Source organism: Ranitomeya imitator, chromosome 1 (genome assembly GCF_032444005.1).
Source record: "Ranitomeya imitator isolate aRanImi1 chromosome 1, aRanImi1.pri, whole genome shotgun sequence".
NCBI classification, from domain to species: Eukaryota; Metazoa; Chordata; class Amphibia; order Anura; family Dendrobatidae; genus Ranitomeya; species Ranitomeya imitator.
In genome coordinates this window covers 857,133,374-857,150,120 of record NC_091282.1, presented here as the reverse complement: position 1 = coordinate 857,150,120, position 16,747 = coordinate 857,133,374, and the positions used below count along the sequence as shown (strand labels likewise).

The following is a 16,747-nucleotide window of genomic DNA, read 5'->3' as shown; positions in this document are numbered from 1 at the left end:
CAGAACTTTTGAGGGCTTTGTGGGTGAGAGGTTTATATTGTACAATGTAGCAGATTGGTGATCGGTGCAATGATTGGCACATGGTGTTGGCATCATTGTAGCAGCTGGATAGAAGTATAACACAGGCTGCCGCATTCAGAACTGATTGAAGAAAGTTTGGCAAGAGGGAGACTGATCAGTAGAGTTGCAGTAGTCCATAGTAGAATAAATAACGGCGACCATAAGTTTTGAGAATTTCAAGTGACAAAAGATCAGTTTCAGGTCATGTGAGTGATTGGATCTAGGGAATAAAAGAAAGTTTGATCATAAAGAACACAAGACATGAGTATTTAATGAAGAGTGAATGTCTCTGCAGTTACATAAGATCTGAACAGCGTAAACCGGAATATCAACTTTAAAACAACCCTATACGGTACCTCGAGATGGCTGCAGCAGGTAATCTGCAAAGGGGGTTCTGGCTTGTCAATTGAGCTTTGGGCAAAGACATGGTTTCGCTTGCAACCAGCAATATCCACTTCCTGGCCACAAGGATACTTAATAGGCATTGCCTGAGCAAGTGGTTGGTTTTTAATTATTAAAAAAAACAAAAATAAACTTGATGTACTCACACACCGGATCAGTCAAATTGTCACTTCTGCCAGAGAAGGCAAAGTGCAGCACTTTAGGATGGTTACAGGTCCCAGAAGTTTAACCATGAACTATGAGTAGGTTCTCCTCTGGATCAGGGACAATTTGCAATTCTCAGAAGAACTTCTTACTATACTGCAGATAACCTGTACCTAAACTCACAGGCTATAACTTTTGCTTCTTTGCCATGCAAACATCTGTTAAACTACCATGGTGGTAAACTTCTGCTAGTTCCCGCAGCACCTATCCCTGACAACAATCAGCATGCTAATGCTCAAGATATGAGCGATCCAGATATAGTCATAACCCAAGTTTGTTGGGTTTTTACTTTTTGTACTACTAGCGCTTGTGTTTTTTTTTTTTTTTTTTTTTTAAATTGAACTTTGTAATTAATTTCTTCCTTTTTTATACCAGGCAAAAATGGATGCTCCCAAAACAATGGTGGATGTAGCCAAATTTGTCTGCCAAACCTTGGAAGTCGTACATGCCGCTGTTCACCTACGTACCATCTAGTGAATGCAACAATGTGCCTCGAGGAACCTAATTGTCACAAAGGCTATATGCTCTGCAAAGATGGGTTAAAATGTGTCCCTAATAACAAGAGATGCGACAATCAGATGGACTGTTTGGATGGTTCTGATGAGCAAGGCTGTAAGTGGCTTTTGAGATGTATGAACATATCCAATAAGTATGCGGTCTATTGCATGCCCTCCTTTAAATTTTAAAAAGCTGGTATTTCAGAGGTGCTGTTTGATCATTGTCCATTTAAAAATCCTGTTTGATAACGCCAAAACACCATTAAAGAAGTTCTTACAATGTATTAGACTCCCATACGAAGGACCGCAGCAGTGGACAGTAATTTGGACTATTATTTTGACACTTATGGCCAACTTAATGTGCATGAATAAAACGGAAATTTACAAACTTTTTTTTAAAGGTAAAAAATAAGTTATGGAACTCTGCAAATCACTTTTTCTAGGGGAATTCTTACAAGCAGGTGTCCCCCACCCACCATAAACCCCTAGTCCAGTTGTCTACATTATCATTTGGAGTACTGATGCTGGCAGTGAATGGTCAGCACCTGTTGTCCTGAGTGCTTGGCTTGCATAAACCGGGCCTGTCTCCATAGTGGAGCTCGGCCACACTGCTTCTGTAGATCCTATCACCTCGCTGTGTGGCTGGTTGAACCTGCAGCATTATCTGCCCACCTACACTTCAAATGGTGTATGTAATGTGTCCATAACCGGACTTGTACTGTCCCCTGTATACTGTACTATACTACATTTCTAATTGGAGTCATTTGCTAATATTACACCTACTACATATTGGTATAGGATCATGGAGATGGGAATACCTCTTTAACACTCTACACTAGCTGACTAACAAAACGGACTACTCCTTCATGAACTCTAGTAGGTCTGTCATGCATTATAGGTAACATGTATATGGACAAAGAAATACGCTTTTTGTCCCAACTCCTGGGTGGGATTGAAAAATTAACAGCACTAGTCGTGAGGATGCTCTTTGACCCTCTAACCATTGACTGAGCCATTGCTCAGTCACTGGGTGGTCAAAATATACTATTGACCGATCTGCTGTAAAATGGCAGTGTTGTCATCTGAAGACTTTTAGTTGATTCCTCCATATTGAGATGTAACACAAACTATTGCTTAATGAAAACTTGACTCTATTGATATTATCTCCTCTTTTCAGGTACCTATAGCAGTGATAAAGGCTTAAAGTCTGTCACCTCTCCAACAAAATCCAAAATGCCCACCAAGGGCATGGTTTCTCCAAAACTTGAAGCGGGTACTGTCGAAACATTGTTAAAGACCAAAGCACCATCTCCAGGAAAAATGTTCCCTGATTATTTTGAAGGACGTGATGATGATAGCCTGGATAATGAAGGTTTTGGAAGAAACATGGAGTCTAGGCCATGTAACGCTGAAACTTGTAACATGAGGGGAGAATGTGTAGTAGATGCTGGTGTAATCAAATGCAGCTGTTTTCCAGACTACAGTGGAGACTTCTGTGAACATGGGGTGAAACCTATAGCGGTGCCCCTAACTGTTGGAACAGTTGCAGTTCTATTTGTCTTTGCATTGGGGGCTGGAGTCTTTGTGTTTGTGACCCAAAGAAGAGCCTTACAGAGGTTAGTAGCTTTAACAGATCGCTGAGTATTGGGGCCATGGCATCAATGCACTTTTTTAAAAATCCAGATGGCTTCACTTTGCTTTTAAACTGATGGCCTGTCCAGGCGAAAGCCTTAAAAAATATGGCTGACATCTTCAGTCGGTTTGTAGGAATCTGTGAAAGTAAATGTAAGTGACAGAGCCTGCAGAGCTGCAGCCCCTTCAAACGGGCAGGAATGCTGAGATTTGGACCCCACCTGCTGTAATCTTTATAGCCCATCCTAAAAGGTGGAAGTGGTGGCCAACTACGGGCAGTGTTTCCAAGCTTTGCTACTGGGCCTTCAATGGAACCTGTCACCACCAGGTTTCTGCTACCTAATCTGAGAGCTGCATAATGTAGACAGAGCCTGATTTGAGCGATGTCACTGGGCTGCTTGGTGTAGATCTAATAAAATCACTTAAGATTGTTGGAGGACTAGTAAACCTGCTGCCAGGTAGTCCTCCATATTCATGAGCTGTGTAATCCCGCCCACACCACTGGATGGAAGGTTTCCGCCGATGTACACAAACCTTCCAATCAGTGATGTGGGCGGGGTTATACAGAGCTTGGAATTCAGAGATCTGCTGCAGATAAAACAATGATTTTATCAAAATGACAGCGAGCAACCCAATAAATGATACATTGTTGTAATCTGGGTCTCTGCCCAACATTATACTGCTCTCAGATGGGGAATCTAATGTATGCTATTTGAAAATGTCAGAATGGACCTAGAGCACTGTTGAGTGCTCTCCATCGATGGATGCCTGAGTTCGTGTATTCAGTTTCTACCCACCAAGCCTGACCGCTTTATTGAACAGTAAAGCTGCTGAGTATTTAAAGGGGGTTATCCACTACAGGACAACACCCAACATAATTGGTTTAGAGCAGAAATTAAGATCCTGGTGTCGTTGAGTCACATGCCCACTGCAGCCAATGAGAGGCTGCTGTTTGGCTACAGCGTCTTACATTAGAGCTGCCGTCCTGGAATATTGATGAGCTGCAGCCATGTTACTCATGCTGGAAACTGCACTGCTGTGCAAGGTGAATATACTTTGTTTTTATTGGGGATCTGAATCTATTATGCTGGGGTTGTCCCAGCATAATTTTGGTACCGCTATTCTGATGTGAATTTCCTAAATACACCAGCCTCATGAGTGTAGAAATATTTTTAATGTACGGTATGTAGTTTGTGGAAGATTCATCAACGGACTGCAAATGCTTAAAGCTGATCTGTTTGTATTATGAAATCTGACAGAACGCAATCTTGCATTGACTCTGAAACTGTCTTTATTTGTGTTCATCCTTTTCTACACCCCCATCCATATACTTTTAGGACTTCCAGCTCAGCTTCTTCAAGGACCCTGACTAGGCATTCTGCTAAGGACCTGGAACCTCTAGACATTCAAACCACTGAATCTTCTGAAACCTTCCTCAATGAAGCATTTGATGATGGTGGCACCACTGCTGATCAGGTAGAGGCTGTTCTTCAGAAAGCCCTTGAAGGCCAGTGCCTAGGGTGGCAGGTTGTGTTAACTGCATCAGCTGAAAGGAGTGGGGGAAACACTTCTTGTGAAGCAATGTTGGAGCTGGAACAGAATGTTGCTACATTCTCCTGAATTGGCTGAAGAGTAAACAAGCAATGAGCACTGACCACCCACCAGCCACTCTTGGGAGACTTCACGTGTCTGTGTGAGCTAGATTATAATTTATTGCACAGCATGTGGAACTCCCACCACGGCCATGGGGATGCTCTAGACCAGAGGTCCCCAACTCCAGTCCTCAAGGCCCACCAACAGGTCATGTTTTCAGGATTTCCTTAGTCTTGCCCAGGTAATAATTGCATCACCTGTGCAATGCAAAGGAAATCCTGAAAACATGACCTGTTGGTAGGCCTTGAGGACTGGAGTTGGGGACCTCTGCTCTAGACCGGGTCCTGTACTTAAAGGGATGTGTCCGGTCCATGGCCCTGGGCGCCTATGTAAAAGGGAAATTGATTAAAGTTTGTGATGTCACCTGCGGTATTCGGTCAGTGGGGACCGACGCTGCTTAAAGGGGTCCTCTGGGGTAATGGTATGGCAGGTAGATGGTTTAACTTCCCACAAGTGAAGTAGGTCCCCAGGGCTCCCGGTGGCTAGGTGAAGATGGTGAGAGGTGCATTAAAGAATGAGGACACAGGTTTGCAGTCTCTTTACCTGGTTTACGGAAGCTTCAGACAACCGCAGTCTAGGGCACCAGATCACAGGTACAGGCAGGGTCCGGCCGGCTTGGAAGCGAATCCAGAGTCCCCTTTACCAGGTGGAGATGAAAGACTTCCTCAAAGTGCAGTGGTGTTGTAGTCCCTTACTGCCTATGGCTTCTGATAAGGTCCTCACAGTTCCTCTGTCCCCATATAGGTTAGGACACAAACCCATATGACAGGTGACTAGAGCCTTTTTACATGGTCTCTATCATGACCTGGGCTGTGTCACTGTGCCTCCTGGGTGTAAAGGCAGACAACTTAAAGTCCAGCTGTCCTGCCAGTTTCTGCTATGCCTCAGAGTCCAACACTGCCTCGGTCTTCCAGCTTCCGGAATCTGCGCACAGCCAGGGAGGTAGCCAAATCACTGCTCTGCTCCCCTGGTGTCACTCTCCTGTGCATTTTCTCTCCTGCACACTTTCCACAAGCTGTCCTTTAAGGTACCCAGAGAAACGTAGAAAGAACAGCGCTCCATCCGGGTGTAGAATTTCTTAGAACAAATTTATTAAAGCCATAATCAAGCAACGTTTCGACCGGTATACGGTCTTTGTCAAGCGTATACCGGTCGAAACGTTGCTTGATTATGGCTTTAATAAATTTGTTCTAAGAAATTCTACACCCGGATGGAGCGCTGTTCTTTCTACGTTTCTCTGACTACATTGGATCCGGGACGGTTCCCTGGATGGTGAACGGGCGCTCCGATGTAGAGTGCTGTCAGCCGCTATTTACTCTTTTGTCCTTTAAGGTACCGTCACACTGAACAACTTAACAACGATTTATTCGGTCGTCCATGACAGCACTACGGAGAGAGGGGATCCGCCCTTCAGGAACAGGAAACCTACAGATACATAAGGGCGGCATCTCTCCCACGCATCAGTTGGTTTCCTGTTCCTGGAGGACAGGATGCCCTACAGATTTATCTTCAGTCACCTATCAAGCACCCAGGCCAGCTGTCCGACCCAGGTAGCGAGGGGGTCTCCTACCTCGGGCAGTGCGGGTCCCTGGAAGCGCCACGGTGGGCCCGGGTAGGGCTCCACGACAGTGAGCGGTGCAGAGGGGAGCAGCGTCCAGAGGAGGTCTGTCTCTGGGGTCAGCGAGGTGAGTATGTCTCCCCACCCCCCCCACGCGGTCCGTTCACTCTCCCGTGCCCTGTGTCCCTACCTCTGGTCCTATCCAGGCGGCGCAGGCTTCCTGGAATGCCCCTCTGCACTCCTTTGGGATCGGGCCGGATCCGGGTGTCGGGCACCGGCTTCCGCCGCGATCGTCGCTGTGCTGGGGCCGCGTGCAGTGTTGGTAAAGCGGCGTGCGGCTGGAGGATCCGGCGACGCCGTCCCCAGCTTCCGGGCGCGTCTCTGGGCGCTCTAGCCGTTTCTGGAAGTGATGCGGCGGGGGGGCGGAGCCAGGACCGGAAGTCGGATGCCGGCCGGCTTCAGCTGGAAATGCCGCGTCCTGCATGTGATGGGAGCTGCAGGGGGGGAGCGTTCAGGGGCGGGGGAGGATCGAGCAGGGTCCGGTGCAGGGGGGAGATTGATTACTGGCCATACACACCTGCACATGTTCCGGCGGGGGAAGGCTATATATAGCCGATTAGATTGCTGCCAGAGCTGCTTATGGCCATCTGCAGCTATGGATGTGCCGGAAGCTGCTGTTGGTCTGCTGGAGCAGGACAGATCCTCGGAGACCCTTGCAAACCCCCGGCAGAAGACCCGCGGACGCAGTAATCAGGCCAGTCGCAGATCAAGGCAGAAGGATCTGGACCGAAAGTGATCCGGTACCTACCGCTACTGCCTGGGTAAGAGATCTTCGTGAATGTACCCTGATGCAGTCTTTTCCTATGTTTATTTCCGTAAGGGAAAAAAAAGCTGGTTAAATCAAAAAACAAGGAGTGCGCGCTGTGCGCTTGCCTTCTGCCAGACGCCTACCCTAAAAGACTTTCAGTCGTGTGTGCGGCAGACGGTGGCGGAGGAGTCTCCCGATTTCACTTCAAATCTTAGGGAGATTATCAGGAAGGAGGTGAAGGATTCCCTGAAATCCCTATCCCGGGGAGAGCCTTCCAAGAGAAGAAGGGAGCCTAGCGCCTCAAATTCAGATTCGTCCGCTGGCCCAAGTAGGGAGACTGATTCAGACGCCTCTGTCTCCTCAGCGTCCTCTTCGGAAGAAGAGTCTAACCGTTTGTTTCCCGTTGGACCAAATGGACAAACTAATTAAATCAGTTAGATCCACCATGGGGGTGGCAGACGAAAGGCCAGAACGTTCAACGCAGGACCTAATGTTTGGCGGTCTAGACCCTAAAAAACGTAGGTCTTTTCCGCTCAATGACAAGGTGCAGAACCTCATCAAAAGAGAATGGAAGAAGCCAGAGAAAAAGGCTCTTTTCCACCGGCCTTTAAACGAAGATACCCCTTTGAGGACCCCATGGTGAACACCTGGGATAAGGTGCCAAAATTAGACGCGGCGGTGTCTAAGGCATCTAAGAAATAATCTATCCCCTTTGATGACATGGCTTCCCTAAAGGATCCTCTAGATAAAAAGGCTGACTCGTTCCTTAAAGGGACATGGGAGATGTCGGCGGGTGCCTTGAGACCTGCTGTAGCTGTGACATGCGCAGCTAGATCGATGATGGTCTGGCTGGATCAGCTAGGGTCTAAATTGGAAGAAGGTGTTTCCAGAGATTCCATGTTGAAATTCCTGCCAACAATCCAAAATGCTGCTGCCTTTCTCGCAGACGCTTCTGCGGATTCGGCAAGAATGGCAGCTAGAGCGGCAGGATTATCGAACGCAGCACGCAGGGCCCTATGGCTGAAATGTTGGCCGGGTGACCTTCAATCCAGATCTCGTCTGTGCTCTATCCCATGCGAAGGGGAATACCTGTTTGGGCCAGTTCTAGATGAGCTGCTAGAGAAAGCCGGAGATGAGAAGTTTCCTAATCTACCAACTACTTCTTACAGGCGCCCCTTCGCAGGGAAAAGATTCTTTCGGAAGAGACCAGCCAGAGACCAGAGCAGATGGGAAGATAAAAAGAGAGGTACTGGATTCATGTTTGGTGGAGGACGTCAGGAGCCATCCTGTGAAATCAAAAAACCACCCCAATGACTAGTCGCCCCGGTGGGAGGTAGACTATCTGCCTTCTACCCGGCCTGGTCCAAGATCTCCAGTAGTGATTGGATTTTGGAGTTGATAGCTACGGGTCTGCGGCTAGAATTCTCCTGTATCCCTCAGAACTTCTTCAGAATCACCCCTCTCAGATCCTCTCCAGCGGAACAGGCGGCCCTGGAAGCGGAAGTTCACGATCTGCTCAATAAAAATGTCCTATCAGAGGTTACGGAAGGAGAACAGGGTAGTGGTTTCTACTCTCCTCTATTCCTAATAAGCAAACCAGACGGCTCCTTCAGAACAATCATTAACCTTAGAGCGCTGAATAATTTTCTGACCGTTCAACCATTTAAAATGGAAACTATTAACACCGCAATAAAGCACCTGTTTAAAAACTGCTTTATGGTAGTATTGGATTTGAAGGACGCCTATTACCATATCCCTATTTATGCAGGTCACCAACGATACCTGAGGGTGGCGGTACGGTTGGATGGGGTAGTAAAACACTTCCAGTATAGGGCCCTTCCCTTTGGGATTTCGGTCGCCCCTCGGGTATTTACCAAAGTAATGGCGGAAGTTATGGCACACCTGCATGAGTCCAACATTCTAATAATCCCCTACATGGACGATCTCCTTATCGTAGGTAAAACGGCGGATCACTGTCTGGAACAGTTACATAAAGTGATGTCGGCTCTAGAGCGTCTGGGGTGGATGCTAAACGTTAAAAAATCACGGTTACAGCCCATGACGGTGCAGCGATTTTTAGGCCTGACCCTGGATTCCCAGGTTCAGGAATGCCGTTTGCCTCAAGAAAAAATTGATCGCCTGCACCTTCAGGTGCTGAATGCCTCAAAAAACCCCACCATGTCCCTACGAAGAGCCATGTCTGTTAGGCTCTCTCTCGTCCTGTATTCCAGCGGTCCGATGGGCTCAGTATCATACGAGGATACTTCAGGGCGAGGTGCTGTTGCATCAAAAAAGGTTGGGGGGATGTCTAGAAAGTATGCTGACCCTATCCCAAGACGCCATTGTATCCCTCAGTTGGTGGTTAGACCAAGAGAATCTGTCCACAGGGGTCCCCTGGGAATATAATATAACTCGTATTGTCACCTCGGACGCTAGCCCTTCTGGGTGGGGGGGCTCACATGGGGGATACATTGGTCCAGGGGCTTTGGGATCGTGATCAGATGGAGATGTCCTCCAACCTGAAGGAGTTAACGGCAGTGGAACAGGCTGTTAAATCACTCCTTGTCTATCTACAGGGCCACCACGTGCAGGTATTCTCAGACAATCGGGTCACCGTGGCATACATAAATCACCAAGGCGGGACTCGTTCCAGATCCCTGATGTGTGTAGCAGATCGTCTGTTTCATCTAGCAGAGCAACATCTTCTCTCGTTGACGGCTCTACACCTAAAAGGGGCAGAAAACACTACGGCGGATTTCTTAAGTCGCAACACATTGAGGCAGGGAGAGTGGTCCCTGAACGGCACCATCTTCGACCTTATCGTGGGAAGGTGGGGACAACCAGAGGTAGACCTGTTTGCCACAAAAGAAAACCGGAAAGTGGCACAATTCTGCTCTCTGAACCCCAGAGAAAATTCCCTGTCAGTAGACGCCCTCCTCATAAACTGTGACTTCAGGCTAGCCTACGCCTTTCCTCCCCTGTCTCTACTTCCTCTGGTGGTGAGGAAAATCAGGAAGGACAAAGCCACCGTAATATTAATCGCCCCCTTCTGGCCCAGAAGGACGTGGTTTCCATGCCTGAGGGCTATGTCGATGTCCGATCCATGGGTCTTGCCAGACATTCCGGATCTCCTATCCCAGGGCCCAGTCTACCATCCTCGAGCGGTTGGCCTTCATCTGACTGCGTGGATTTTGAGCGGGCGCTGCTAAAAGATAGGGGGTTCTCACCGGCCCTCATTAACACGCTGCTGAAAAGCAGGAAAATGATGACCACAAAAATCTGTCAGAATCTGGAAGAGATTTCTTCAGAACTCGGGGGCAACAGCTGGACAGTCAATACCGATTGTCCAGATCTTGGAATTCTTACAAAGGGGGTTAGATATGGGGTTGTCCCCAAATACTCTTAAAGTGCAGGTATCAGCCTTAGGGGCCCTCTTTGGCTGCAACATTGCTGAGAATCACTGGGTCAGCAGATTCATCAGAGCGACAAAACGGTCTAGGCCAATTGTGAAGAATAGTCATGCCTTGGGACCTGAACCTAGTCCTCTCAGCCATGACAGAGGCCCCATTTGAGCCAGTTTCCTCAGCCTCTATTAAAAATTTATCTCTTAAAGTAGCCTTCCTGGTGGCCATAACATCGGCGCGTAGGATAGGTGACATACAAGCATTATCCAGGGTTCCCCCTTACATGCAGCTTAGAGATGATAGAGTGATACTATCCCCTGATCCAGCATATCTCCCTAAAGTAGTGTCCAGTTTCCAGAGAACACAGGAAATGGTTCTTCCATCTTTCCTCCCCAATCCTACTAACGATAAGGAAAGGAAGTTACACACTTTAGATGTAAGAAGATGTATCCTGGAGTATCTAGCGGTAACTGATCCCTGGAAGTTAGATAATGCCCTATCAGGGTAGTAGGAAAGGTCATAGAGCATCGAAATCTACTTTAGCTAGATGGATCAGGGAGGCTATCTCGCTGGCATACATCTCAAAGGGCAAGCCGGCGCCTGAAGGTCTTAAAGCACATTCCACTAGAGCTATGGCGGCTTCGTGGGCGGAAAGATTGGAGGTGTCGATCGACCAGATTTGTAAGGCTGCTACTTGGTCTTCTCAACACTTTCTATAACCATTATAGATTGAACCTGGGTGTCTCTTCTGACCTCTTTTGGTGTAAGAGTGCTGCAAGCTGTAGTCCCTCCCTAGTTAGTTACTCTCTGTAATTCTCTCCGTAGTGCTGTCATGGACGACCGAATAAAGTCTTAGTTACTCACCGGTTAACGGTGTTTTTCGGAGTCCATGACAGCACCTGTACATACCCTCCCGTCTTAAGTTCTGGGTGTACACCTCTTCCTTTATTTATATATAATTCACGGGTAGTGAATAGTTAGTTATTGTATTATTGTTTATTATGTATGCTATTAACCTTGGTGGTCCTCTTGTGCTCTGTAAAGCAACTGATGCGTGGGAGAGGTGCCGCCCTTATGTATCTGTAGGTTTCCTGTTCCTGAAGGGCGGATCCCCTCTCTCCGTAGTGCGGTCATGGACTCCGAAAAACACCGTTAACCGGTGAGTAACTAAGACTATCGATAGCGATCCGTGACGTTGCAGCGTCCTGGATAGCGATATCGTTGTGTTTGACACGCAGCAGCTATCTGGATCCTGCTGTGACATCGTTGGTCGGAGCAGAAAGGTCAAAACTTTATTTAGTCGCTGGATCTCCCGCAGACATCGCTGAATCGGCGTGTGACGCCGATCCAGCGATGTCGTCACTGGTAACCAGGGTAAACATCGGGTTACTAAGCGCAGGGCCGCGCTTAGTAACCCGATATTTACCCTGGTTACCAGTGTAAATGTAAAAAAAAAACAGTACATATTTACATTCTGGTGTCTGTCCCCTGGCGTTCTGCTTCCCTGCACTCCTCCTGCATCCTGTGTCAGCGCCAGCTGGCCGTGAAGCAGAGCACAGCAGTGACGTCACCGCTCTGCTTTAAAGCCGGCGCTTACACAGTGCAGGGAAGCAGAACGCCGGGGGACGCAACAGGAATGTAAGTATGTAGTGTTTGTTTTTTTTACATTTACACTGGTAACCAGGGTAAACATCGGGTTACTAAGCGTGGCCCTGCGCTTAGTAACCCGAAGTTTACCCTGGTTACCCGGGGACCTCTGCATCGTTGGTCGCTGGAGAGCGGTCTGTGTGACAGCTCTCGAGCGACCACACAGCGACGCTGCAGCGATCGGCATCGTTGTCTAGATCGCTGCAGCGTCGCTTAATGTGACGGTACCTTAAATTCTTTCTCTAGGAGCTGTAGCAACTCTTGCTCCTCTGGCAGACTGCCCATTAACTTCCCCTCCAGCCAGAATATATTAGGGAAGTTCCCCTTAATCTGGGTTCAGGGCCCCCTTCTGGCCTGGAGTATGAACGTGTTGTACATATGTGATTACCTGATGAGGTCTTTCATCGCTTCCAAGTGTGACATCGCTGTTTATCTTGATTATTCACTGGGGACCGCAATTTTCACTTATTACTTCAGGTGTGCACAACAAAAACAAAAAACTAAATAAATGTGTTGCTGTTTAAGGGTTACTTGCATGAATACTTCACAAGAACCACCATCAGTATGTTAATACAAAAAAAATCAATAGTCAAAATTTGGTTCTGGTGATGTAACAAGCTCTCAATCCTGCTCAGTGTGAACACGCACTAATTTAGAGACTTGAGATTTTGGAGGTGCATTTGGAGAGTTTTTTTTTTTAAAAATGTATTACTTGGTCATGAAACTGTTTATGGATTGCTACATATGCACAAGATCAGAACCACAATCTGTAAATGAATGCATGCAGCATCAGGACCACACACTGCCCTGCTCCAAAATATCTCGCCTACACTACCCTTCTCTAGAATAACCCCCCCCCCCCCCACACTGCCGCCCTTCAAATTCTCTCCAATCTACCCCTCTATATAATCTCTACTACATATCCCTCACACAACCCCTCTCCATAATATTCCCCCCATATAGTGACCCCTTCCATATCGGCACCATAATGTTGCAAATTGCCACATGTGTCCTTGTAGTAACATTACCCTGGCCCCTCATCTAACATAACATGACCCTTAATCTTTGGCTCTGGCAAGAGCTCCATGAAGGAGTCAGAGGTCTCCCCTGCTTGTGAGACACTGACAGCAGTGTGGTGAGGTCAGCAGCGTGCTGACCTAATCATGCTGCATATCCCGGCAGGGGCTGACCAGCGTTTTCTTTGGCCCTCTTTCGGAGGTGCAGTGTTCAATATTAAATAGAAGGGGGGGCATTTCCCAGACAGCTACGTGGGCTGCACAACACTGTTCAGCAGGTCTGCCGGCTGCATGTTGTGTAGGCCTTTGATAGTGTTGGTGTTACTGCACATAGGCCATAGGGTCAGACAGATAACTTTCGCAGTGTCAATCTCCTTTATTGCCACTTCAGCTGTGGACTGTGCACCCTCATTTCATGGACAGTTCACAGCTGTGGAGGAAGCCAAATGCCATTTTATTGCAGTACATTGCCTTGTGAGCTGCAGTTTCCGTCATATGGCTTAATTTGGTCCCCACTGAACACTAAGTTTGGGCAACAGCTGTGAGAACTTATTGGGTAGCCTATAGTGATGAGTGTGCTTGTTACTCGAGGTTTCCGAGCATGCTCTGGTGGTCTCCGAGTATTTTGGGCGTTCTCGTAGATTGAGTCCCGCGCAGCTGCATGATTTGCGGCTGCTAGACAGCCTAAAAACATGTGGGGATTCCCTAACAGACAACCTGAACACATTCAGGGATTGCCTGTAATTAGCAGCAAATCATGCAGCTGCGGGGACTCAAACATAATCTACAAACCCCCAAAATACTCGGAGAACACCCAAGCATGCTCGGGAAAACTCAAGTAACAAGCACACTCGCTCATCACTAGTAGCCTACCATTGTATACGAAGGACAGGTTACAGACTTGTTACTAAAAACCTCTAAGGTTAATGCTGTTGCCGTGCCGTGTTAAGAGCTGAAAGTGCCGCAGACTAGTTCACCTTGTAGCCAGTGACCGTTGTCTTGTCACACGTTCTTTGCGATGACAGTGTAACTGCTTCCTCTGTAAAGCTGTGTAGCGGTCCTGATTTGACTTGACTGTGGCACTCTGCATAGTGAATTTATTTATATTACTCATTTTATATAGCTCCATTAATTCCACAGCGCTCTACATACATTATTGGCACTGTCCCCATTGGGGCTCCCAATCTAAATTTCCTATCAGTAGGTCTTTGGAGTGTGGGTGGAAACCGTGAGGAAGCCCACGTGAACTTGAGGAGAACATACAAACTCCTTGCAGATGTGGTCCTTGGTGGGATTTGAAGCCATGTCCCCAGTGTGGCTAGGCTGCAGTGCGAACCACTGAGCCTCACTGTAGTTAATACAAAAAGTTTTAAAAAAAACAAACAAATTAAACCCACTTCTCCCCTTTAACCTTTTTTGTGACTGGTAAATCTTCGTCTTGAGCTTTTATTTTTCTACTCCGTTCTAAGAGTCATAACATATTTTATTTTTTCATGCCCTTAAATCAGAGATATGTCACACAAAATACTTAAGTAACATTTCCCACATGTCTACTTTACATAAGCACAATTTTGGAAACAAAATTAATTTTTAGCTTCCGAACAGCAATTTCTTTTTTTTTTTTTTTTTTTTTTTTAGACCAAATTTTTATTTTATTTTACTAAGAGTAACGGGACAAATTGCACAACTTTTGGGGGTCCAATAAACTACTGGGTGCATGGCAGAGCTCAGAAGGGAAGGAGTGCCAGATTTTACAGATATGGTTTGCAGGTGCCATAACCCACTAGGAGAGCCCATGAGGTGCCAAAACAGCAGAACCCCCATTTTTGCAAGCTACACCTCTCAATTAATTCATCTAGGGGTGCAGTGATCATATGGACTCCATGGGTGTCGCAGAATTTTATACCATTGGACAGTGAGGACAAAATAACTAAATTTTTGCCATAAACATTTTGTTTTAGCCAAAGATTTTGTTTTCACACAAGTGAAAACCAGGGATTCAAGCTTCAGGAGGCTAATTTGCATATTCCAGGTGCCTTCTGGGAGAAGCGAAGTCTCCCTAAGCTAGAAGATCGTTGGGTACAGCCGGGACCAGCTGCTTCGAAAGCATCACCAAACCAGGGATTCAAGCTTCAGGAGGCTAATTTGCATATTCCAGGTGCCTTCTGGGAGAAGCGAAGTCTCCCTAAGCTAGAAGATCGTTGGGTACAGCCGGGACCAGCTGCTTCGAAAGCATCACCAAACCAGGGATTCAAGCTTCAGGAGGCTAATTTGCATATTCCAGGTGCCTTCTGGGAGAAGCGAAGTCTCCCTAAGCTAGAAGATCGTTGGGTACAGCCGGGACCAGCTGCTTCGAAAGCATCACCAAACCAGGGATTCAAGCTTCAGGAGGCTAATTTGCATATTCCAGGTGCCTTCTGGGAGAAGCGAAGTCTCCCTAAGCTAGAAGATCGTTGGGTACAGCCGGGACCAGCTGCTTCGAAAGCATCACCAAACCAGGGATTCAAGCTTCAGGAGGCTAATTTGCATATTCCAGGTGCCTTCTGGGAGAAGCGAAGTCTCCCTAAGCTAGAAGATCGTTGGGTACAGCCGGGACCAGCTGCTTCGAAAGCATCACCAAACCAGGGATTCAAGCTTCAGGAGGCTAATTTGCATATTCCAGGTGCCTTCTGGGAGAAGCGAAGTCTCCCTAAGCTAGAAGATCGTTGGGTACAGCCGGGACCAGCTGCCTGTAGGACATTATTGCAAGAGAGCTTGGCTGAGTAGATTACACAAGAAGGAAAACACACAGCAAGTCAGCAGGATCTAGGAGCAACATGGCAGATGTGACAACCTACATGGTGAGCTGCAGCATGTGCTACATGTTCACAGATCGACCAGAAGAAGAATCCAATTTCACCTGTCAGAAGTGTAGACTAGTGGCCCTTTTAGAAGAAAAGGTGCGGGGTCTGGAAGAAAGAATAGCAACTTTGAAACTCATCAAAGAGAATGAAGACTTTCTAGACAGAACAGAAGCATCTCTACTGGTCACAGAAGGTGCAAAAAGTGTCAGAGAACCTCCAAAAGCAGATGAGTGGAAGCATGTGACCAAAAGAAGCAAGAAGACCATGGAGAAATCACCAACCACACAACTGAAGAACCGATATCAAATCTTTGTAGAGGATGAAGATAGCACACCTAAGAATGAAGCAATACCAGCAAGCAAAAAAGAAAAGGGCACACAGCAACAAGTGACAGCAAAAAGTACAGCCAAGAAGCAACGAAGAGTGGTGGTGGTGGGAGACTCACTACTGAGAGGCACAGAAGCAGCCATCTGCAGACCGGACATAACTGCAAGAGAAGTATGCTGCCTTCCAGGTGCGATGATCAAGGATGTGACCGATAGGATACCAAAGCTCTTCAGCTCCAAGGACGTCCACCCATTTCTTCTGATACATGTTGGCACCAATGACACGGCAAGGAAGGACCTACCGACAATCTGCAAGGACTTTGAAGAGTTGGGGAAGAAAGTAAAGGAACTGGATGCACAGGTAGTTTTTTCTTCTATCCTTCCAGTAGACGGGCATGGCACCAGGAGATGGAACAGGATCCTTGATGCAAACAACTGGCTAAGACGATGGTGCAGACAACAAGGATTTGGATTCCTGGACCACGGTGTGAATTACTGGTATGATGGACTCCTCGCCAGAGACGGACTACACCTCAACAAACCTGGGAAACACACATTCGCCAGAAGACTCGCTACACTCATCAGGAGGGCGTTAAACTAGAAGAAGAGGGGACAGGAAGAAAAACATTAGACTCGAACAAAGACGACCCAGGAAAACATACTCAGAAGGGAGGTAAGAACATTTCTAAAACAATCC

The 16,747-nt window shown here is 47.2% G+C and overlaps 1 protein-coding gene across 1 annotated transcript in view; it reads left to right on the top strand.

The window, feature by feature from the left end:
• LOC138648973 (low-density lipoprotein receptor-like) overlaps positions 1-16,747 on the top strand; it is an 85,347-nt gene that overhangs the window by 48,736 nt on the left and 19,864 nt on the right. The window contains exons 17-19 of the mRNA XM_069739035.1: positions 1,042-1,278; positions 2,341-2,779; positions 4,133-4,271. Coding sequence (XP_069595136.1) covers positions 1,042-1,278; positions 2,341-2,779; positions 4,133-4,271 — 815 coding nt within the window. The remainder of the gene's footprint in view (positions 1-1,041; positions 1,279-2,340; positions 2,780-4,132; positions 4,272-16,747) is intronic.